The following is a 25,052-nucleotide window of genomic DNA, read 5'->3' on the forward strand; positions in this document are numbered from 1 at the left end:
GCAAAAAACGGCCTCTGCCCTCAAGAAGCTCATGTTTTATCAAGAGGTAAAACATGCAATTAATTATGCACATACAAAATACATAAAACATGGACAAAAAGTATCTCAGAGGGAGAGCACTAGAATTAAGATAGACCTAGAAAGGCTTCTTATATAGAAAGTGAGATTTTAATTGATATTTGAAGGAAGTCAGGAAGTTGAGGTGAGGAAGATATGAAAAAGATAATGGAAAAATTTTTTATCTAAATTACTTTTTCTAGCAGAGTGGTTCAGGGCACCTCACTTAATTCCTCAGAATATAAACTGATACAAAGGTGTCAATCTGCCCTCTTAGAGGAGAGTTCTCTCCTTTGGGTGCTCTGTATATCAGTGAAATCAGTTTACTTTTACCTTTTTAAGCACTTTGAGGCCTAAAATTTTCACTTGGGAAATGAAATATAATATTTATATTTAATATAATTTAATATTTAATTGGAGAAAATGTGCTACATTAGACATTACAAACCTAAGGAACATAATTCAGTTTAATTCAAATTAAAGTATATTATAACTTATCTTTTACTTTCCACTTTTATACCACAAACAGGTATATGTCTAGTGACAAGCAATTATTTATTAGAGCCCTATTGTATACACTGCTTTGTGTTGAGGGCTATAACACAAAGCATAATTTTCAATGGTATTACCTTCATGCATCTTGCCCCTTTTCCCTGTTGTGTCTCATTCCAAAGGCATTAATTCATGAAGGAAGGAATATGAATGGAAGCAATGTCCTATGGTAATTTCCCTTTGTCTCAAATAATTTGTCCAAAACTACACCAGGCCTCGTCATAATCATGCTCATTCCCATTGTCCATGCCATCTAATTCCCAGGTCTCGGTTTTCACCGTGTTGTCAGGTGTCAGCTGTCCTTCTTTGGGCCAAGATGTTGTCCACAGAGGAACACCTTTTTCAGAGAAGATTGTCTTTCAAAAGAATCCAGTTAGATTAAACACAGCATGACATCACCATGACATCACTCCCCCACAGGGGTGACTAGCAGTGGAATCTCTCCTCCTGTTGGGTTGAAACCCCTTCGCATCCTTTATGTTTTAATCTCTTCTTTCTGCCTCTCCTCTTATTCTTTCACAGCCCCTCTTCTTCCTGAGACTAAAGGAATTGTCAGCGGGCCACTGTTTAACTATGAATTAGATAAGGTATATCACTCATTCTCTAATTTCCTTCACCTCCCAATCCTTAATTTTATCTCATGATAGACACTGATCCACCTATATGGAGGTTTAGTCCATGGAGCTTTATTTCTGCTCCTCCACTTTCAATTCCATTTATTAAAACTTTGTTTTTACATCTTTATCCCCTTGTGAGGGTTTTTTTTTAAATTTCTTACTGGTTTCACTCTGTTCCTATAACTGATTATCCCTAAAAGTAAATCATTTTATTTCTTTCTCTCCCTTTAAGAAAATAAGTTCTTAATATTAGACAAATTTTTGTACTACATAATTTTTGCCTTATATCTTTTATCTTTCTTACGCTTTGGTTTTTTGGCAGTTCAAAAATCAAGTACTCTGCCACATCTTTTTGTTCATGAACACCTCAAATGGCCAGCTTTTGTTGAAAGTTCATCTTTTCTTCCATTAATTATTAGCCTCTGGTTTATACATAGGTCATTTTGGAAGGAAGTTTGAGATCCTTTTGCTTTTCTGGAACATACCGTTTCGTTCTATTCCATTCTCTATGTGTGTGTTTAGGAAAATCTTGTCATTTAATTCTTATTTCCTTTAATTTGAGAGTATTTTCTCTTAGCCATTTACAAAGTGTGTTGTTTTTCATTGGAATTCTTAAATTTAAACTATGCATGTTACAATTTGAAGGGTAGAGTTGTCTTTGGTTTTTGTCTTGTTTTTCTTGGAAGATCTGTGGATTCATTCAAATGGCACTTTGCTGTTTTGTATTTAGAGATTCTTGGCAGTTTGGGTGTGCACTGTGGTGTTCAGGTTTTTTATTTGAAATGTTTTTGGTTGATATTTATGTTCCTTAAGTTACCTCTGTATACCTTATCTTTAAAGTCCATGTTTCTGGCTTTTATTAAGATCATGGGGGGTCACTTGACCCCCATTGCCTAGCCCTTACCACTCTTCTGCCTTGGAACCAATACACAGTATTGATTTCAAGACAGAAGGTAAGGATTAAAAAAAAAATGAGGCAGTCATCTATCCTCTTGTCAGGAACCAAAATTTTCCTTGGAGATGGATGGAGGGATGAGATTCTAGTTATCTATTCTTGCTTCCTTCTAGTCTCATCTAGACAAAACCATGTGGACACATGGGTAAAATAACACATCTCCCTGTCTCTGTCTCTCCCTTTTTCTCTGTCTCTCTCCCTCTCTCTCTCCCCTTCCCTCTTTCGCTCTGTCCCCTTCCATCTCTCTCTCTTTCTCTTTCTCCCTCTCCCTCGTTCTCTCTCTTTTTTTCACACACATTTCTATCATTACAAAATGTAGAAGAAGGGGTAGGGAGAAGCTAGCATCAGAAGAAACTAATAATTAGAAAAATGCAAATCAAAACCACTCTGAAATACCACCCAGTTGGCAAAAGATACAAAAAAGGAAAATGATAAATTCTGGATGGACTGTGGGAAAACAGGTACATCAAAACATTGTTGGTGGAGTTGTGAAATGGTCTAGCCATGCTGGAAAGCAATTTGGAACTATGCCCCAAAAAGCTATTAAAAGTTTGATCCTGAGATATCACTAACAGATATATCACCCATATAGATCCATGAAGAAAGAAAAGACTCATAAACAAAAATACTTAGAGTAGCTCTTTTTATAGTGGCAAAGAATGGGAAATTAAGGCTGTGCCCATCCCTTGGAGAATGATTGAACAAGTTAAGGTATAGGGAAATGATTTATTGTGCTTAAATGATGAAGGGGATGGTTTCAGAAAAACCTGGGAAGACTTGCAAGAACTGATGCAAGTAAAGTGAGAGTAGCAGGGCACAATTTATACAAGAAAATCCATACTGAAAATATAAAATTAAAGTTACTAATAATAACTTTAAAAATTTGGGAGCTATGACTAACCACAATTTGAAAAGACTTGCGATGAAGTAGATTATCAACTTCTAGAGCATTTTTTTGGATATGGCTAATATGAGAATTTATTTTGCATGCCATATGTATTTGTAATGAGTTTTGTTTTTCTTGCTTTCTAAATGAGTGGGGAAGGGGAAGGTAGGAGGGAAAGAATTCAGAACTGAAAATGAAATAAAACTGAATTAAAAAAAGATAATCAAGGCATTGTGTGCCTATCTCCAATCCTGTAATACCTACTCCATTATTGATGACCTTGCAAAACTTACTGTGAATAGTCTAGTTATCACACACCATCAGTTCCTTTTTAATTCCTTAGTGATTGGGGTCAGAAACCTGGGACTTAAGAATAGCACCAATGATGCCTACTTATTTTCTTTTTTAAATCTTTAATATAAGCTCTCTTAGTCATTTTGTTCCATATTTTCCTGTCCAAAGATCATGCTTCTTTGCAGAAAATAAACAGAAACCAAGGAAGAAATGCACATCTGTGCCTACTGCCTGACTTCAAGCACCATTATGCCATCCATCTCAGGAAGCAGTTCTCTACTTTGAGTCTTATAATTTCTCCAATGTAGCTTAAAAAAAAAAGGCAAAATACCTTTTTTGTTCTCATTATTCTTATCTCTCCTTATTAACATCAGCTTTTGTACACCTATCATGTCACATTTAAGTGTCCATCCTCCCTGTTAAAAATCTGACTCCTTTGGTGAGCTCCTATCTACCTGTTTAGATCACTCTCCAGTCAAACAACTCTAAGGTTTCATTTCACTCCAGTCAAATGGAAAAGACCAAAATATAGAAATGGTTAGTGTTAGAGAGGCCTCAGCTAGAAAAGCAATTTCATCCATTGTTGATGGAGCCATTCAGGAAAGCAAAGTGGAATTCTGCTAAAACAAAACAAGTGACTAAAAGGCTTTAAAAACCATTAAAATCTTTTGACACAGAAATTTCATTGCTAACTATATACCCCAAAGAGGTAAAAAACAAAGTCTCATGTAAATCAAAATACTAATGGCAGTACTTTTATGGTAGCAAAGAATAGCAAACCAAGTAGATATGTGGTACATAATGAAAAACAACTATACCTTAAGAAGAAACAAATATGAAGATTTCACAGGATATTTTATATATAAAGAAGAATGGAGTGAACAGAACCAGAACAAAATATGCCAAAAACTACAACAAAGTAGATAGAAAAACAACATGACACTGAATATTAGGTAATTCTAGAGACCAAGTCTGGCACCTAGAATGGTTGAAAAAAAATGCACTTCTCTCTTTTCTTTGAAGATGATGGAATATAAGGGTAGAATATCTGCATATATTATTGAACATAGTCAATGTATTTGTCCATTTTTTTCATCTTTAAACATCTTTGTTACAAAGAATGCTTGTGGGGAGGCAGAGGGGGAGGAATGTATTTAGAACTGAATATGATATAAAAACAAAAGGCATCAGTGAAAAAATGAAGGAAAATAAGCATATATTTCAGAAGAGGGGTCATATTTCTTGACTTCTAATTGAATCTGAAAATAGTCTTTAAAGAACTAATAACAATGATGATGATGATGATGATAGATCTACTTCGCTTCTTAGAGACCTGAAAAAATTACTTTCATATATTCTGGAAGCTTATAATATATCCAACATGAGTCCCATTAGGGATGAGGAAAAATATCTGCTACTACCCAGAAAAGTCATTTAAAAAAATCTTTTAGGTAGCTTTAAAATTCACCAAAGATACCTAAATTCTTTTGGGATTCTAATCAAAGTCCTGATTATTATAAGTTCCACCCCATATGCCCATTATCTTGGAAATTATTACCCTAATTAATGAAAACAGGAATAGAGAAAAACACTTTTATTGATAAACCCCTATTTAAAAAATAATACGCACCATCTTATTTGTATGATTTTTATCCTTGTAAAATGGAAAAGGAACATGGTTTCAAAGTTTGGAAATGAATTTTTAAGAGGCATAGCAGAAGGGACTTCCTGTTAGTTCTTGCCCCCTTCCCCCTAGCTTGATCATGGATAGTGGAATGCCTGCCTTATCCCCAGACCTTTTCCTCCTTTTCCTCCCTGTCCTCCCCGGTACAGACACACTTCTCATCCACATACCCTGCTTCCAAGTGCCGCGTTGCTACAGAGTGAAACTGCCAGGTCAAGTGGAAAGAAACGAAGTCCTTTTAATTCCCACAACTGGAGGAAGTCTTCATCCCATGAACTTGGTCACCGCTTACCAGTTATTTCCCCAAAGAAATCTAAAACAGCTGTCACGGCGGTGAACAATTGTGTTGGGTCCCTCTGGCCCCCAGTTCCTTCACTTTCCCCTCTCCTCTTCTCTCTTTTCCTTGTTTCAGTCTGGAAAACTCACATCAAACCCAACAAAGTCTCAGCCACTTCAACCCAGATGCTGAGCAGTCCAAGGCATGTAGCTAAAAAATCCCAGCAGTTATGCAAAGAATTGTCCAAGAAGTTAAAAAGAGTGATTGTGTGTGAATGAGTAAATATACAGTATGAGACACTGGAACAACTGAGCAGTCCTCACAGTCCCAGGTTTCAGATTTCATTTGGCAACTGGCAGCTTCCCACACACTCTAGCAGCGTGACCATGGAGCTCTCAGGAGGATCTCCCTCTTCCTGAGCGAAATAGCTTACTTTACTGCCCTCCCGACAAGCCAGTGACACTGCCCCATCAGCTGACCTTGGCGTCTGGAGTGTTAACTCTTCAACTGCCCACTGGACAGCTCAACAGCATCCTTCTGCACCTGTCCAGGGCTCTCTGCCTCTCCCCACTAGCCCCTGTTCCTGACACATCCCTACACACCACAATTCCTGATTCAACAGAATTCCTCCCTTTCCCTTATAAACAGTGACACCCACATTTCATTTTCCTTATGACTCTTGCCCAGATCAGAGATTTTAAAGGAAAGGTCCATAGGGATTTATGGACAGGTTTCAGAAGGTCCATAAATGTGGTTGAAAAAAATAGATTTTTATTTTTATAATATATATTTTATAAATAAATAAATAAATAAAAATATATATATATATATAACGTCTGACTGAAATTTGCCATTTCTGTTAACTAGGAATGTCGACCATAACATAATTTGGAAGAGTGAGCCACAGGCTTCACTAGACTGCCAGTGGCATGCATGACACACAAAAATAGGTTAGGAAATCCTGATTCTAGATCATCTTATTTATTCAAAATTGGCTACCCAGACAATAAATCCCAAAGCTCTGGTGTGTGACAAGATAAATTAGTAGCTTCCTGGGTCTTTAGTTCAAATCATTGGAAATTTCAAAATATGACCATTTCCCCCTTTTCAAGCTTGACCAACTCAGAGCTTTCTGGGCAATGGAAAAGGTTAGAAAATAATTTTTTTTCATTCTTGTATGTCCCCAGGCATAATATTGCTCATTGTAAGAAAGGGACATTAGGCTTTCAGGGCATAATTAGCACAATTAACCCCTAGGGTTTTGTGAGGATCAAATGAGATAATATTTATAAAGCATGGTACACATTTTAGAGCCCTATATAAATGCTAGCTATTATTAGCAGAGAATTCAGTCTTTTTTTTAAGGAAGTTCATGACTGAAATTTTATTTCTTTAAGTAGTTCCCTCATCCATGCAAGTCAGCAATTCTTTTATATATATATATATATATATATATATATATATATATATATATATATATATATATATATATATAAACCTTAGTTACCCGGGACACTGAGAGGATAAGTGATTTGTCCAGGTTCACACAGCTAAACTCAGCTTTTTCTTAGCTTGAGACCAACTCTCTATGCCTGAAATAAGTCATGTGCCATCACTCTGTCAGTCTTTGTGCTCTAGTAAAACTATGTATGGTGATGACTCCTTAAAGAAATGAAACCACCTTTGAAATGCTCCAAGTATCTCAAAGTCCCATTTCCATATCGGACAAACCTAAAGACCAGCTGGAGTTTCCCTAGAGGATGAGATAGAGAAATGAAAGTTCCTTAGTTCAAAAGGAGGAGTGGTCATTTCTTCCAAGGCCATGCTCTGGGTACCATTGTCTTTTCCCCTTCCATTGCCTGTCTGCGGCTTCCTCAGTCTAGCGTGTAAAATGGTTGGTTGGTTTTTTTTTAAGGTTACAAGAGTACATGGGGAAAGAACATATCAATTCCTTGAGGAAAGGATTCTATCCTTGTGAGCTGGAAGGAACCTTAGAGTTGTCAAACTTCTTTCATGGGTGAAGAAACAGCAACATCGAGGTGAAGAAAGAGACTTGGCCAAGAACACTAGAGTTACAAAGTGTAATCTGGTAAATAAAATTACTTCTTTCGTGGGGAATAGTAGGAATTCTCTGTCAGAGAAGATTGCTGTTATAGCCTCGTATTCTCCTTAGTGCTAGTGAATCACACATGAGTTGATAGACATGAGCAGCTAAGTTGCACATTGTATAGAGCTCTAAGCCTGGAGTCAGGAAGACTTAAATTCAAATTTTGCCTCAGACACGCATTAGCTGTGTGATCCTGGGCAAGCCAGTTTCCTCATTCCTAAAATGAAACAGAGTAAGCAATTGAGAGCAATATAACCCAAATGTGAATAAACTTTTATTTTTAAACCATGCAAATATCTCAATGAATGTATTAAATTTCTAATTATATATCCAGGTCCCTCTATGTGTTAATAGGTTTGTCATGCTGGGTTTTCAGGATTCCAACATTCTCATAAGAAAAAAATGCAATTGTCCCCAAATATTGGATCGATGTCCTAATATACACATATTTGGCTTAAATAACTTGGTTTCCTAGAACAATTTCATTGCCTTAGCTTGAAATAGAGCTATTACATTAACTGAGAATAATATAATGAAATGGGAGTTAACTCTTTGTTAGACTATATATTCCTCCTAAAAATATATATGAATTTTTTTCAAGTAAACATCAAAGTTTCTAAAATTATATTTGTTTCTGCTCTGAGCAGAATTTGAACATCAACTGGAACCCTAAAGTGGACATTATTAATGTCCTTTTATGACTGAATTGGATTTAAGTACATTGGTACTAAGAAGCAAGATTTCATTGCCTTAGCCTAAAAGATAGCGATCACTTGAAAGCAGAATGTCTTCACTTTTTACATTGTGATGCTCTATTCAATCGCTGTGTAGAGGAAAAACCACGTGGTTCTTTTGTGTATTTAGTATTGTTGGAGCACTAATGAATTCTTGGTCTAGTGGTATTCCCAGAGATTTAGAGGCACAGCAGTCTAAGCCGCTGTTGATAGTAGATGGGGTGTGAGAGTTGTATCACAGTACAGAAGCTAGTGATGACTATTCAGACTGGAACCTGCTGAATTGGAAGGGGTGGAGGACATCTAGGTAAGGGTCTAGCAGACAGATGAAAAATGAGTCTGCAGATGAAAAATGAGTCTGCAGATCAAAGGAAGGGTCAGAAGGACCCGAGATGAACAAGGAACATAAAAGACGCAGACACAGTATAATGGGAACACTATTTGCTAAAGTCCTACTAAGTAGGCTAGGCTAGCTTTTCCCAAGGCCCTACCCCATAAAAGTGAGCTTAAGGGGTACTAAAACTTTTCCTCAAGGCTTGACTGACTTAGGTTTCTGATACAGATTCCTGGTCCTCTGAATACTGCCACAAAACTGTGGAGAGTTCCCTCCCAAAAGATTGACCATGGATTAAAAAAATTTTTTTAACTAGTTCATTATATTCAAATTCCTAGGTAACTCCTCTCACTTCCTCCTCTCCCTGCATTAGAGAAGGCATTATTTGACAAAGAGATAATATATATATATATATATAAACATCGTCTTGCTTGTTCTATCAGTTCTTTCTTTGGAAGTGGACAGACACGTCATTCTTCAAACCATATTCCTTTTGCTGTATATAATGTTCTCTTGATTCTCCTCATTCCACTCTTCATAATTTCATGTAGGTCTTTCCATATTTTAGAAAAATAAACCTGCTTGTCATTTCTTAAAGTGCAGTAGTATTCCATCACACAATCATGCCACAGCTTTAGGCATTCCCCAATTGATGGGAGTCCCTTCAATTTCCAGTTCTTCACCACCATGAAGAAAGCTACTTTAAATGTCAGGACATAGGGTTTTTTTCCTTTTTCCTTGACCACCTTAGGAAATAAACCTAATAGTGGTGTTGTGGGGCCCAAAAGTAAACAGTTTTATAATTCTTGGGCATAATTCTAGATTGCTCTCCCAAATGATTTGGACCAGCTCATAGTTCCACCAAGTGTATTAGGGTCCCCATTTTCCTATGTTGCCTTTAGCATGGCTAACATTAGAAGCCAACAAGGTGTCCTCAGAGCATATTCTTTCCTTGTTATGAGTAAGGAAAAATTTGGCATACTGACCTATGGATGTCTCATTTTATGCTAATATCAGACCTAACTTATTAAAGGACCAGTCTGAATCAGGTATAGCTCATAAACATATTATATAAAATTAATAAGGGAGAAAATGTATAGACAAAAAGCCAAGGACAAATCTGAAGGATATCAACACTTTGGAGACAAGAAGAGAAGCAAGAAAAGGAGATTAAGCAGTCAGAAGGATGAGGGAAGAGTCAAAGAGTAGTGTTACTGAATCCAAGAAAGGGGAAGAGGAGGACTAAAACAACAATGGATTGGGTCATTGGGATGACTTCCAAGTCACTGCTGACCTTGGACATTCAATTTGTAAACATTTAGTGTCTACCTACACAGTGCCAAGCACTGTGCTATGTTAAGGTAGAGGCAGAGTCTCAGCTCTCAAAAAACTCACAATTAATGGGGATGACAACAAACAAATAAATATGTATAAGCACACTACATACAGAATAAATAAGACTTAAGATAGAATAATACTAGGAAAAAGTGGGGTTGGGAAAGATTTCCTATGGAACATGGGGATTTAGTTGGGGCTTAAGGAAAGACATGGAAGTCAGAAGGTGACGAGTGGGGAGAGCATTCTAGGCATGGAGATCACACAGAAGAAATGCTGAGAAATGTAGTGTTGTTCATGGAGCATCCTAGAGGCCATTTAGAGGCCTCTATCAGAGGAAATGGCATGGGAGTAAGGTGTAAGAAGACTGGAAAAGCAGGAGGGGATGTTATGAGGAGCTTGGAATGACTGAGGATTTTGTATTGATCCTGGAAGCCAGAAGGTACCATTGGAATTTTCTGAGTTGGGGAAATGGGTTATACTTGAATCTTGGGAAAATCACTTTGTTAGCTAAACAGAAAATGGTCGAGTGGGGAAAAACTTGAGGCAGCCTTTCCACCAAGAGCAGTAGCCGTGTCAGAGGAGAGAAGGGGATGATGTGTATGAGATATTGGGAAAGTGAAGTCAATAAGTCTTATGGATGGCATGATGGATGAGAGATGGTGAAGAATCCAAGTTGATTCCTGCATTGTGAGTCTGAGGGAGTAGAAGTATGAGGTTGTCCTCTACATAATAGGAAAGGTAGGAAGGGTGGTAGAGAATTTAGCAGGAAAGAGGATTTGGGTTTTAGACATTTTGAGTTTAACATGTCTACTGAACATCTAGTTTGAGATGTCTGAAAGGCAGTTGGGGATGGGAGATTTGGAGATCAGCAGAAAATTTGGGGCAGGATAGGTAGTTTTGAGATCATTAGCAAAGAAATGGAAATTAAATAAATGGGATTTAATGAAATTATCAAGTATTATAGAGGACCCGAGAGACATCTACAATTAGAGGGCATGATCTGGATTAGAATCTGGAAAAGGAGACTGATGGTCAGATAGGTAGGAGAACCAGGCAAGCATATGTGAAAAGGTAATTCTTTATTCTCTTTGTCTACTCAGAGTTTACACTTGTGAAAGGGAATCCTTTATTCCCTTTGTCTATTGTGAGTTAATAATTTAAGTACCCCTACTTAGTACCTCACTAGATTACAAAGACAGGATTAACTCTCCTTTGTCTACTTTTGAATTGAATCAGCACAAGCTTAAACACCCTATTTAGCACTAGGTGGAGCAGCTCTCCACACTTTCAACTTAATCAGCCAGGAAATGAAAATTCATACTTCTCCAGGTGAGAAGAGGTTCCCACAAACACTGCCCTTTGGGCAGTGCTAGGCAATTTGGAAGCTGTGATTGGCCCTTGAGAAGAGGGGAAAGGACAAGAAGCCACTATATAAGGCCCTGAATTTCTAGGGTAAGGGAAGTCAACTTCAAGAACTTGGACTTCAAAAAGGAAGTCAGCTTCAAGAAGCTAGCTCAAGGAAGAAAGTCGGCCTCAGGAGTCACCTTCAGCACAAGTCATCATCTTGACCTGCCTCTTGGAGTGAGTGGATAGCTGGCTTTCCCTTCCTATCTTCTTAAGTTTAATTCCAGTTGAAAGCTAACAAGTCCTGGCTGAGTCAAGCATAGGACCAATATTGAGTTAGATAGGCTAATGTCTTCTCTACCCTTCTGTATTTCTCTGTTTTCACTCTTTACACCTCCTTTGTAAATAAAAGCTATTAAAGTCATTTCAACTTTGATCAATAATACTTGGAATCGGCAACCACTATTATTATTTATAACTTTCATATATTTTAATCAAACTATTAAAACTTAATTCTTACAAATAGTATGCCAAAGACCTAGAGATGGAGAGTATTAAGGATAAAGCATTTAATGATAATGATAGCTAATATTTATGTAACTTTTAATATGTGCCAAGCACTGTATTAAGCACTTTACATTTCATTTGATCCTTATAACAACTCTGGGAGGTAGATGCCATAACAACAGTGTCAAAGCCAACAGAGGTCTAGAAGAATAAGAATTGAGAAAAGGCCACTAGATTTGACAATAGAACATTGGTACCTTTGGAAAGTGGTTTTTGTGAAATCATGAATTCAGAAAAAAAGAGTAATATTATAGCTTTTTCAGATTTAGTCACAAAAGGCAGTTAAGATGATAGTGGATAAGGAACAAATGAGACATTTTTTGAGGATAATGGAAATATGGTCATGTTGGTAGACAAAAGGGAAGTACCAGTAGGTGTAGCCAATTAAAAGTGATAGAGTGGGGATGCCAGAGGGGACAATTTGTTGGAGATGGAACAGAATGGGACTTTTTGAGCAGAAAGAGGAATACGTGAGGAGTAAGACCATGTCATCATGTGAGACCAGTGAAGGAGATGGGTTACAGAAGGCATATAACAGGGAGGCCAGGGTGAATGGCCTCTTTTTCACTATAAAATATCTCAACGGTGAAGGTGAGGGGAAAGAAAGCCATTTTAAGGAGGGTTTGGAAAAGTCACTATGAAAAATGGTATAGTAGTTAATGAGGGATTGACTGGTAGCAATTAAGGGCCCAGCCTGGGATAGTGAAACATAAATTCACAGTGGATTCAAACAGAACAGTTGTGTTACTGTCTCTACCTTCATTCAGCAACTTGTTTATAGGAGTGATTCAAGGATAAGATTTTGTAGGGCAGGGGCAGTTGAGTAGCTCAGAGTATTGAGAGCCAGGCCTAGAGATGGGAGGTCCTATCTTCAAATCTAGCCTCAGACACTTCCTAGCTGTGTGACCCTGGGCAAGTCACCTAAGTACCATTGCCTAGCCCTTACTGCTCTTCTGCCTTAGAACCAATACATAGTATCAATTCTAAGGTAGAATGTAAGGATTAAAAAGAAAAAAGATTTAATAGGTCACAACTGCTGAAAATAGTGGAATTGGCAACTCGGGAGGACATTGTAGAGTTAAATAAGGAGTCAAGGGGAAGCATGACTAGTGCAAGAGAGATGGTCTGAAAGAATTCAAAGGTCCAAAGATTAGACTAGAGGTCACTGTGTAGGTGAAGACTAAGATTTGGGAAGGCAGAGGGAGAGATGGAAAGCCAATAGATTATTGACCAGATAAGGGGATTTGGGTGCATTTGTGGGTGATATATTATGATCTGATTATATGTGTGTGGCTGAGGTGGGATGGAGGTCACAGAAAATAAGCATGTTGAAGAACTGTGATTGGATGGGACATAGTTTCAACAGACTTGTGGTAACAGGACTGAAGAATGAGTGAGTTGTGAGAAAATGTTAATAACAGGCTAGACTGCTCTCCCTATAATAGTGAAAGAGAAGATAAGGCAACCTCTATAACAACTATATACATGATGATGATCAAATATTGCAGTCTTGTGTTCTAGTTGTTGCAGGAGATGAAAATATGTGTGGTTTGTCTCTTGTCCTTGAGAAGCTTACAGTCAATGAAGGATAAAGGCATATATACAAATACTTTCAGTACCAAAAGTGATTCACTGGGGGACTTATATCACCTGTAGGGAAGGGATGTCATTTTAACTATGTATTAGAGAATGATGGGCAGGCAATAATCCAGAGAGGGAGAAAGGGGAGCAAAGGTGAAAAGGTTTCAAAACCCAGGCCATGCTCAGGAAATGGCACTTTGCCCAGTTTGGCTGAAATGGAGGGGATGTAAAGAGTGATATTAACTGATCATCCCATGCTGTAGGAGATTAGGCTGGGGAAGTTTACTTTTTAAAAAACCCTTTCTTTACATCTTAGAATGAATTCTCTCTATCAGTTCCAAGTCTGCAGAAGAGCAGTATGGGCTAGATGATGGAGGTTAAGTGATTCGCCGGGGGTCACACAGCCACGAGGTGTATGAGGCCACATTTGATCCCAGGACCTCCCATCTCTAGGCCCATCTTTTTTTCTATTGAGCCCCCTTGCTGCCCCTACTCTAGAATTTTTGCCAAGAAAACCCAAAAATGAGGGCACAGAGAGTTGGATGTGACTTGTAAAGACTGAACAACAACCTAGGTGATTAGGTTAGAAAGGTAATTTAGGATGAGGCTATGGAAAGTAAAGCCTCCCGCCAGCGAGAAGCTTTATGGTAGGAAGATAGAAATAGAAGTTTTTGATCCCGTGAAGGGCGTGAAGGAGCTAAGCTTTTGAGATGTCAATAATGAGTCAGTAATCAATTATTATTAATATTTGGGAGCCACAGCCACTCTCCGATCAATGGACGTTACTGGAAGGCTACATTGCGCCCAGAGATCCCATTTAACACTGCACTGGTCAGAGGATGATATAGTTCAGCTGGGAAAATGAATAGAGACTAATAGAATTAGAGAATGCTAGGTATAAGCATTGGAAGAGAGAGAGACACCTGGCCGAAGGCCAGGCCTCAGGTAAAGATAGAGAGGAGAGAGAAAGGTGGAAGGACAGTGTAAAGCAAACCAGTAGGCTCGTCCAACAAGAAGAAGGAGGAGGAGGAACTTGCTGCAGCTCCCCAATTTATTGTCTTTTGATACGCAAATGAACTCAATACATATTGATAAGTTACATCATGCCTCAATACCTATCAATGAGTTACCTAGTGTATTGCCATTGGATAATTGCAAATTAAGGTGAAGGTGGGGTTTTTATCCTCAGGTGAGTGAGACAAAGGGAAGCCAGGTTTCAGGCCCTAAGTTCAGCCACTGGGAACAGAGTTCATTGCCATGAGCAGAATGGCCATGTGCCTATTCACAAACCATGTCTCTTTATAATACCTATGGGCTGGATTGCTACAGAAAGCCCTGAAGAAGAAAGAAGTATGTCCTTCATTTGGTAGGCAAAAGGGGGCCACTGAAGCTTCTGAGCAGTGGAAGTGATGACCAGATTTATGTTTAAGAAGATTATTCTGGAACTTGGACAGGATGTGCTAGATGATCAGGAAGGGACTGGTGGGAGGGGAGTTAAGTGGCTATTACAATAATACAGATAAGAAGTATATTCAAATGACAACCACATTTGAATGAGTAGTAAAAATGTATTTTTCTGAACAAAACATTTTTAATACCACACACGTTTATTTAAAAAAAAAAACCACTAATGGGGAATAATGTCATTGGATGAATTCATGGTTCTTGGTGGATGGGGCCATGGTCCCAAGGGCATCAGGGGGTGGCCTCAGCAGATCTTCCATTTCTTCTTGTAGAGCTTCTGCTTTTTCATTTATTAGCATCTACAATAGAGAATCCAAATGTGGAGAACAAAAGATACTTATCTTTTTTGATATATTAATGTTAGAATTTTAAACACAATCTTTTAGAAAGACTTTAATTATCTGAGAGATGCTGAAAATAGTAATTCAGACCTTAAGATGGATTTCAAGATTAAAAAATAGCAATAAAATAAATGGATACAGTAAATTAAGCTTTTAGCTGAAGCCATTTAAGCTAATCTTTTTATTTATTTTATCAAATAATTTTTTTGTTTAGAAGAATTTTCTACTTAAAAATAACTTTATGTGATCATACCTAGAGATTTAATGAAAATTTCAACTAATTTTTGAATTTTGGGTCACAAAAAAATAAAGGTATACCTGGCACAGTCAGACACAGTATCATAGATTTAGTGTTGAAACAGATCACAAGCATCTATTAATGGAACCCTTTAATTTTATTGATGGGGATATAGTGGTCCATAGAGGGGGCAGTTAGTTAGTTGCTCAAAGTCATAAATAGTTGCAAAGACATTCATATCTAGGACCTATAATCATTCATTTTATAACAGGCAAATTTCAAAAGAATTCAGAAAAGAAGATATAATTAAATAGCTAAAAAGTCTCAGGAAGAAGGCTCCAAAATGAAATTGTAATAAAACAAACCATTCTAAATGTTCCAAGTGAGGGGGGGAAAGCTTTAGAATAAACCATGCAGCTACTTAGAGGTCTCTGATAACTTGAACTGCTGAAAGATGAAAGAAGAAAACCTAAAACCAGAGGCCAAGAATAGAGTAGTATAATCCTACAGAAAGGATTTCAGAAAAAGTAAATTTCAGAATGAGCTAAACTTGTGAAATTGGATGAGTATGACAAATTTCAAGCTATGTTTGTTTGTAAACCAGTTCTAAAAAGAGAACAGGCAAACTACATGAGGAAGAGTGAAATGTTAAAAAGAACCACAGAAAAAAAAGATAAAAATAAGTCAAATTTCTTTTTATTCCTTTTTCTTTCATGGGCATTTCTCATTAAAATGGAAAGCATAGAAGAACCATTTTAAAGAGAAAATTAATTATTATAATTGATAAGAAAAGGTGATGAGAAAAGGATTTAGCTATTCTAAGGGAATTCAAGTCTTCAGACAGATAAATTTTGAGTGTGGCCCTATAAAATGGAAAAACAAAACTAATGAAAATAATTATGGAACCATTTTGTATAGTGTTTAAACAATTATGAATATGCTTTGAGACTTGAGATGGTCTGCCCTTTGATCCATCCATACCACTGCTGGATTTATAACCCAAAGAGATAATAAGGGAAAAGACTTGTACAAGAATATTCATAGCTGCGCTCTTTGTGATGGCCAAAAATTGGAAAATGAGGGGATGCCCTTCAATTGGGGAATGGCTGAAATTGTGGTACCTGTTGGAGACTTGAGATGGATAAACATCATATATATATATATATGTAATATATATAGACTATCTTATCTGAGGAAGTGTAGAATCCTTGATCCACTGACAAAGTTGACCCAGGAAGACCTGGTCAGGTTCAAGTCATCTCTGGCACACTCTGGCTGCATGACTCCTTATTATAGGTAACTCTTTTTAAATTTTATTTTATTATTTCTAACTGGTTTATTTCTTTTTAAAAAATCTATCAATAATATTATATTTTCTCCAGTTACCCATAAAAATAATTTTTAACATTCATATGGGCAACTCTTTTAACATCATAAAATGCAGAGAAGGATGGCTGCTGAGTTTCCTCATTCAGGGATTCTCTACACCAGTGAAATCAACAGTCCTAGCCCTTCTTTCTACATCTCATGATAGCCCTTAACGATAAGATGTGATATGAAAAACAATTCAGTTAGTGGGATCCCTAGCTGTCTGAATGCCTGAACTGTGACCAAAGAAGGATGATTTGTACTGATTTCAGAGAAAACATCTAGGGCACAACAGAGAACTCTTTACTATTTAACAACTTTTATCAGTGACTTTGGATGAAGAAAGTGATGGCACTCTCATCAAAACTGTAGATGAAAACATAAAGGGCAACTATCCTGATGAATGACATAATCCAAGTAAAAAAGCAATTTTTGACATGTTACAACAATGAGATTAAACAGACAAAACAAAATTGAACAGGAATAAATGTAAACTCCTCTATTTAGGCTAAAAAACTCAATTATACAAGTAGAAGATAGGGCAGGTCTGCCATATGAAAATTCTTGCAGATTTCAATATGAGGCAGAAATGTGATAGCACAGCTGTGGAAAAACAGGCAGGGATAGCTGGGAGGCTCAGTGGATACAGAACCAGGTCTGCAGACAGGAGGTCCTGGGTTCAAATCTAGTCTCAGATAGTTCAAGTCACTTAACCCTCATTTACCTAGTCCTTACTGCTCATATGTCTCTGGACCAATACTTAATAGATTCTAAGATGTCAAGAAAGCATTTTAAAAACAAAACAAATAAACACCCCCCACACACACAACAGAATAATCATAACATAACAGGGTAGGTACTTGTACTCTCATTGTACGTTATACTCTCCCTGGTCAGGCTCCTAGAGTCCATGTTAATTTTGAGCGCCAATCACATCAGCAGAGGCAAGGGCAAAAATGTGATTTTCTAGAAATGGGCAAAAAGGGACTTGAAACCATGCCATATAGAGAATAATTGATGTAACTGGTAATGTACAGTCTAGAAAAGAAGAAAACCCTAGCTGCTACATTCAAATATTCAGGGATTTAATGCTGGGAAGAAAAATTATATTGTTCCATAGAGTAGGTAGAAAAGTAGGTAAGAGGCAAGAAAGAAGTGATCTAGTTTATGAGGATATAAGCTCTCTCAGTTCAAGTAGAGGATCTATCAACAACAATGGAACTAATGCACTAAGCAGAAAGCTGGCATAGATTTTAAAGTGTTTTCTAAATTTAAGATCCTTTCATTTTCTGAAATGTTTTAAAAGTAAGTAGCTCACTCTATCTCTTCAACAAGGTTTTGTCCAGAGTAGCTATTTTTAGGCATGAATACTAACAAAATATCAAACACTGATGACTAAAAGATAACCTAACAACTTGGGTTATACTTGAAAAAAAATTTGCTCACCTTTGCTGAGGAAACAATTTGTTTGGCCTGACGTCGTGATAAATGATTAATAGTTCTTATCAGCACTTCAGGATCTGCATTAGCTAAATGTGCAACAGTTTTATAACCCGCATTATATAACTGTTTTGCTCGAGACTGCAAAAATGTTATAAAATCATTAAGATCATAATTTAAGTTTAGTAAAATATCAAATTTAATATAAAATTAGAAAGAAACTAAAATATTAAATACAAAAAGACAAGCCCCAGGCATTTGGAGGTTTCTTGTCTTAGAGTGAATTTTGACTCTGATTCCAATTAGCTTTACACTCAGTTTATGACAACTGATATAGATATGGAATGAGACACATTACAACAAGATCAGTGGCCTATTTACATATCCCCAAGCACAACTTTGCAATCAATCCATTCATGCATCTTTCCACCCTTCCTTCCGTCTTAGAATCAAGACTGCATATTGGTTCCAAGGCAGAAAACTGGTAAGGGCTAGGCAATGGGGGTCAAGGGACTTGCCCAGGGTCACACAGCTGGGAAGTGTCTGAGGCCAAATTTGAACCCAGGACCTCCCATCTCTAGGCCTGGCTCTCAATCCACTGAATCACTCAGCTATCCCCACAACCCATTCTTTCTATAAATGCTGTCATGGGGCTCCCTAAGAGCCACTGAATTTTTTCCAGGCCCTAAACCTTGTTCAAGCTCTAATATACATTATTCATGTATCTAAACAATAGTCAGTGTCTTCTGCTTTGAAGGCAAAGTTAGCAAAACAAGTGGGGATTTTTTCATAGTCTCTTAAAAATGTAAACAAATCTTGGAAAAAACCAATCAAGGTCACCTTTGGAAGGTGAGAGATCCTGAAGTAAAAATACCTACTGAGCCAGAGACTTCTGTATTATGGTGGAAGTCACATGGAAAGAGAAGAGAATATCTATACGCATAAGGTTTCACTAATTTTCTTCTAAATATATAGCTTTTCATCACAGTTACCCCCCAGACTAATTCAGGGCTGCTGTGAGGCCATGTATGAATCAATGATTTTATTTGAGGGAGCCCCTCACCTAGCCCAATCCCCAAACAGCCTTATATAAGGGGCCAAAGTTATTTGCTTCACAATAAGACTTCCCCAAATACCAAAGACTGTTTTATGCATTGTGTCTTACATAAGATGGCCTGAACTGGCAAACTAAGTTGCCACTGACCTGTAAAATTCCAGTTACTTCCATGAGAGGGACCAGGTCTGCCCTCACGCAGTAAGACAGCTTCTTGGTAAGTTCTGTCAAGAGAGCTCTGTAAACCCAAAACTCCTCTAGCTCCTGCAGAAGAAAAATGAAATTAAGATAACTTTGGTAATGAAAATTTTAATAGGTTAATATCAAATGTCATGCCATAGGATTCTGGAATGATAATTAAATCAGGGTATAACAGCATATCTCAGTATTTGTTAAAGATAAGTTTCCCAAATCAAAAACTTTCTGAAAGTCATGGTAGAGAATCTAGGGATCTTGGGGGCTTGGTTTGAGGAAAAGAAAGGATATAAACTAAAATAATTTAATGTAAGTTATGTTTATATAAAAACATATTAAGTTTTAAATAAAACTTTGCTTTCCATAATTTGCTACTTTGGAGACCCATGATCTCTAAGTTCAGTATCATAATCTGATCCGGAAACAGTTTGATGGTATGTGGATAAGAGTTATCAATTTAAGAGTCAGGAAGACCTGAATTCAAATTTGGCCCCAGTCATTTGCTATGTGACCCTGAGAAAGCCAACCATTGTGCCACTTTCTTGCCTATCAATGTTCTTCCACATAGAGAATCCACCACCCAGTGCTGAGGTCTTCTACTATACCCCTCAACATTCTGTGGGAGATTTTGTAATGTATGAGTTGTTTGTTTCTTATTCCCTGTTTTCACTAAAAATATTTTTTCTTTTTTTTTTTAAGATAGGCAGGATATCTCTCTCTGGTTAATCTCTTTTGAGAGACTGGATCTCTCTCGTGAGACACTGCAGTGTTTCAGGGCTTAATGCAAGAAAATACAAGGTAATTTGCAAAAATGAACATCTAAGAACACCTTATCCTAGAAGTCTCAAACCTTCTCTGGGTTTCAGTTTCTTTATCTATAAAATGGGGAGTTGGGCTATGTGATATATAAGGACCCGTTCATTTCTAAATCTATATTACTTTTACTGTAAATCTTGATTTCAGTATCCTTGCTTGTGGCACTATAATCTAGATTTGAAACTTTGATTATTTGAATCTATGGCTCATCTTTCTTGCTTCCCATATCCAATCACTTAACCAAGTCATAATTCCATCTTTGCAATACTTTTTTCTCCTTCTGTTTTTATCTATTCAGAATACCAATACTCTAGAAAAAGTTCTTATTACTATTTATCTGGACTATTCAAAGAACATTTTAAATAAGGCTTCCTGTTTCTATAATGCTATCTGCTTTCTCATTCTTCCCCAATCAATTTAGTAAAACATAAAACAAGATAGAATTGCATATTATTTATTAAACTTGTAATTATCTCAAGAGGAAATATGGGGGGCAGCTGGGTGGCTCAGTAGATTGAGAACCAGGCCTAGAGATGAGAGGTCCTAAATTCAAATCTGGCCTCATACACTTCCCTGCTGTGTGACCCTGGGCAAGTCCCTTGACCACCATTGCCTAGCCCTTATCACTCTTTTGCCTTGGAACCAATACACAGTATTGACTCTAAGACAGAAGGTAAGGGTTTAAAAAAAAAAAGAGAGAGAGGCAATATGACAGTGACGTTAGCCTTAGTCAGAAAGACATAGAGTTAAGCCCATTTCTAACATTTGTGAGTTGTGTGACCCTGAGAAAGTCACTTACCCCAAGACTTCAAGAAACCCACTAATCCTACAAAGCATGCAACAGTTGCAAATTTGCAAGAAGTTCCCTATCCAATGAAATTGTCCAGAATAATACAACAATAATAATTACCTCACAGAAATGTAGTATACAAGAGGAGAATGAGGCAGCACCAGTTAAAAGGTTTTGTACATATCCTCGAGACATATTAAATTTTTCTGACACACTCCAGACATTGGTTTCTTTGAGCAATGCATAAAGTACAAAGGAGAGATAGAACCTGTTGACAACATCCTTGTCCACATCCTGGAAAAACATTTAAAATAACAGTATGCCATTTGCTGAAATAGTAATAACATACCACTTGAATTAGACATATGTAGTTGCATTCAAAGTTGTAAAGGGAAATGAGCTACCTATTTAAGATAAAGTAAATTATAAATGATTATAATATCATATAACCCCTACCATCTCAGTTGTCCAGATATGATGATAGTCAGTGTATTCTTTTCCTTCATCTTTTGTTTCTAATGGATCTGAGCAGTTTCCTGTTACAATTTTTTAAAAATACTGTTTTCAAATCTTTGGTATGATAATATTTCTCAGGAAGTCTGAAATGATTTCTTCTTGATCTGCTTTACATGTCATGTTATTTAATTTTGCTAGTGGAAACTTTGTATTTTCTTCTATTTTATTAACTTTTGACTTTGTTCTAATATTTCTTGTGGTTTCTTGAAATTCTCCAAGTTTGGTTTGCTCCATTCTATTTTTCAGGAAGGTTAATACTTTGTGAAGGCTTTACATTTTCTTTTCTGAACTTTTTATTTTGCTTTCAAAATTTTCCCTGCTTGATTTCTCTTTATATTTATAATTTCATTTTCTATTTTGTTTCAATTCTTCTGGTTACCCTTGTGATCATGTGGTCTAGCACTACCTCCATACCACTGACTTTGGGTTTATCTGAAGCATCTAATAAATGGTATTTTTTTCAGTATGTGGTATTTCCTTCTATTTGCTAATATTTTCATCTTTGTTCTTGGTTTGGGATTATTTTGCTCATATGAATTCCTCCTAGTCTTTTTAGATAAGATAGATAGTCCTTTCATCCTCCCCCTTTGTAGTATGAATGCTATTCCCATTGTCAATCAAGATGGGAAGACTGGTTTTGGGTCCTGTCACTCTCTACCTCAATCCCTTTCTGATTCAATCTCACATAATGACAGGATTGTATTCTTTTCCTTGTATGACATTTATTTAAAAAATTAACATACAGTAAGCACCTAATAAAGTGTTTGTTGTCTGATCCCTAGTTGTGGTTCTACTTACCCTAGTACAGTAATGGGGAACCTTTAAAAGATGGAGTGCCAGGCCCTGCCCTCACCTCACCCCTCAGACCAAGTTTTGTGCCCATGCCTTGCCCAGAGACAACATTCTTTGCCCCTTCCCCCACTGAGTGCCAGGCAGGTACTGTCTCCCACCTTACTCTACCCAGGGTAGGGAAGAAGCATTCCCATTGGACTGATAGGCAGAGGGACAGGTGATGTAGTCAGGCTTGGGGAGAGGGAGAGGAGAGGGGTCCAAGAATCTGCTACTCTTTAGTTGAGTGAGCTGTGAGCTATGATCCCCTCAAACCTAGAAAAAATATTGAAAAATCCCCAGCTTACAGGAAAGCTCCTTATTTATAAGAAAATCTAACCCTCAGGTTAAATGGCATCATCCTGACACATTTACCCCATCATTGTGTTGGAGCCTTCCTGAAGTGGGTGTCCTCCAAATTAACCTTTTTAACAAATGATCAAGGGTTGAAGGCAGGTTTTAATCTGGATTCAGGGTTGACTCCTACCTCTGACAAACCACAATTGTGTTTTCCAGAGCTTCTAGCCCACCAGTTTTCCTTCAGGCAGATACCCCTCTGAATGCAAATTGAACAGGCTAATAAGAAGTAAGAGGAAGAAAAATGCAAATTAAGCCCAAGTTTGCTTATAAGACTGGGGAAGGGAGCTATAGAACAGGGAAGAAGCTATTAGCCTAGCCTCAGGTTCATAAAACTTATTCCTAAATCACTAGACTACAGTTTTGAACATTTTTAAAGTACAAACTCAAAAGACACATCCCCAAATCCCCAAAATACTTTGTATAGTAAAGACACTGGTTGCTTCTGATAGTAAAGGCATAAATTGCTTCTGTCTCACTCAAGCCAAAGGTAATTAAGAGGCCATTGTATTCTGAATGGAGTGGGGCAATCTTGTCCAGAAAGGGATGCAGCTATCTGGAAGAGACCTGCTAACCAACTCCTACTAGGGAGAGGGGGGAGGAGAACAGTCTAGCTATGCCTTCCTCCAGCTTTCTAGTTAGGAACTCTGGCAACCTCTATGCTGCAGGGCCCACTAACTAGATCCTTTGCATGCATTCCCACAATAAGGTCTATATGTGTCATCTCTGGCATATGTGCCACAGGTTCACCATCATGGCCCTTATAATATAACAAAGATCCCAATAGCCTCAAACTTCTTGCATACCCCTAACTGGATTATCTTCTATTATGGGTCCCGGTAGTTCAAGGAATAGAAAGAAGGCTGAGGCCTTTTTCTCTTGTGTACTGCTCTCTGGGGAATGGTTCTGTCTGAGCTTCTGTTCTCACAGGCCAAAGTCAGAATTAGATGCCTGATTAATGATGTTTGAAATGGCTTGTAGTCCCTTACTTAAGAGCACTAGCTAGCTGGATTTAGGGCCATTTGTCATCAATCATGCTGGCTTCCCTGGTGAGATTCCTACTTGTCTCCATGGATATCTGTCTTTCTGAATACTTCTGGGCTTGATGGGTTTCCTTCCAATTCTTCTTTTTTAAAAATAGTTGTTTTTGTGGGGAGTCCTTTTCAAATATTTTTAGGAGATTATAAGAGAGAAGAGAACTAGAATATTCTATATCTCATCTTGTAAAATCCTAACAAATTCACAATCCATTATAATAATTAAGTCTTTTCACTAGAGGAACTCAACAGAAATCATGATGTTGAATAATTCTTGAAACTAGAAACTGAAAAAAAGGATTGATTTTAAGGAGGAAAAAATGGGAATGTGAACTAGTGAAAAAAAAGTTTGACAAAGTCTAACTTCTAATATTGTATTTCTTGCTGGAATGATACTAACAGTGCTAACTTTCCTCCTTCTCTGTTCCTCATACCTACTTCTCTACTACTCATTCTTTCCTTCTTCTTAGAGGATTTAGAAAATATTTCACTTTACTCATTTCATAGATAACAAAGTAGTGCTCATTTGATAAATGTGTTTGATTACTGACTGAATTTAAAAATGAATTGTTCTTTTCTTCCCCATAGGACCTCCCTCTCATCTTTCAAAACATTTTATATATGGCTATATGTAAACATATTTATACATAAAACAAAGCACTTTTGAGAAGACATATCTATTATTTTTAAAACCTCCAATGATCCACGATATCAATAGTTTTGCCGTAATTCCATTCTTATTAAGTAGACTGTCTTCACAATTTCCTGCAGCCAAAAAAGCTTATCTTCTGGTTGGTAAATATTTAGTGATGATCCTTTTCAAACCTGCCAAGACCTTTGATGATTGACACATTTTTAGGAAGGGATCACAAGGGCTAGTTGGCCAATAATGAAACTTTAAACCCATCAAGGAAAATAGTAGTTGAAGAGTGAGGAAGGATCTCAACTTGAGTCTTTATGGGCTAGTAGGAGCCTGCTTAGAGAGGGAGAGGAAGGGAAGGGCAAATGTAAAGCCAAGAGATCTTTAAAAGTCTGCTCAGGTAGACATTTGCTTTGGTTCTATGGTTTTCACAATTCTCAGAAATATGTTAGCAACTATTGGGCTCCCATATTTAATTCTTAAAGTCTCTGCTCACTACAGAGAAACCAAGATGACTAAAACATTATGTCATATTAATGAAATAGAATATAAAGCTTTGTAAAGAAATTGAGAAATTGGACACGACAGCAGCGGAAAGTAATGAATGCTGGAGGGGATGTGGCAAAGTTGGGACATTAATG

At 37.2% G+C, this 25,052-nt stretch overlaps 1 protein-coding gene across 9 annotated transcripts in view; it reads right to left on the reverse strand.

The window, feature by feature from the left end:
- The window catches only part of HELQ (helicase, POLQ like), a 147,334-nt gene that overhangs the window by 73,929 nt on the left and 48,353 nt on the right, over positions 1–25,052 (reverse strand). For 5 of the 9 annotated variants that reach the window (XR_008913009.1, XR_008913010.1, XR_008913008.1 and 2 more), the window contains 3 exons: positions 21,154–21,327; positions 19,383–19,496; positions 18,185–18,319 (listed from right to left, as the gene is read on the reverse strand). Coding sequence is in view for 2 of the 9 variants with exons in the window: in XM_056803203.1 (XP_056659181.1) it covers positions 18,185–18,319; positions 19,383–19,496; positions 21,154–21,327 (423 nt within the window). In the remaining 7 variants the exon portion in view is untranslated. Of the gene's footprint in view, positions 1–14,915; positions 15,091–18,184; positions 18,320–19,382; positions 19,497–21,153; positions 21,328–22,864; positions 22,954–25,052 lie in introns of those variants that run through there. The other 4 variants (XR_008913011.1, XM_001371003.4, XR_008913012.1 and 1 more) reach the window with 4 other exon arrangements.

The sequence above is a fragment of the Monodelphis domestica genome, chromosome 6, assembly GCF_027887165.1.
Source record: "Monodelphis domestica isolate mMonDom1 chromosome 6, mMonDom1.pri, whole genome shotgun sequence".
Classification (NCBI taxonomy): Eukaryota; Metazoa; Chordata; class Mammalia; order Didelphimorphia; family Didelphidae; genus Monodelphis; species Monodelphis domestica.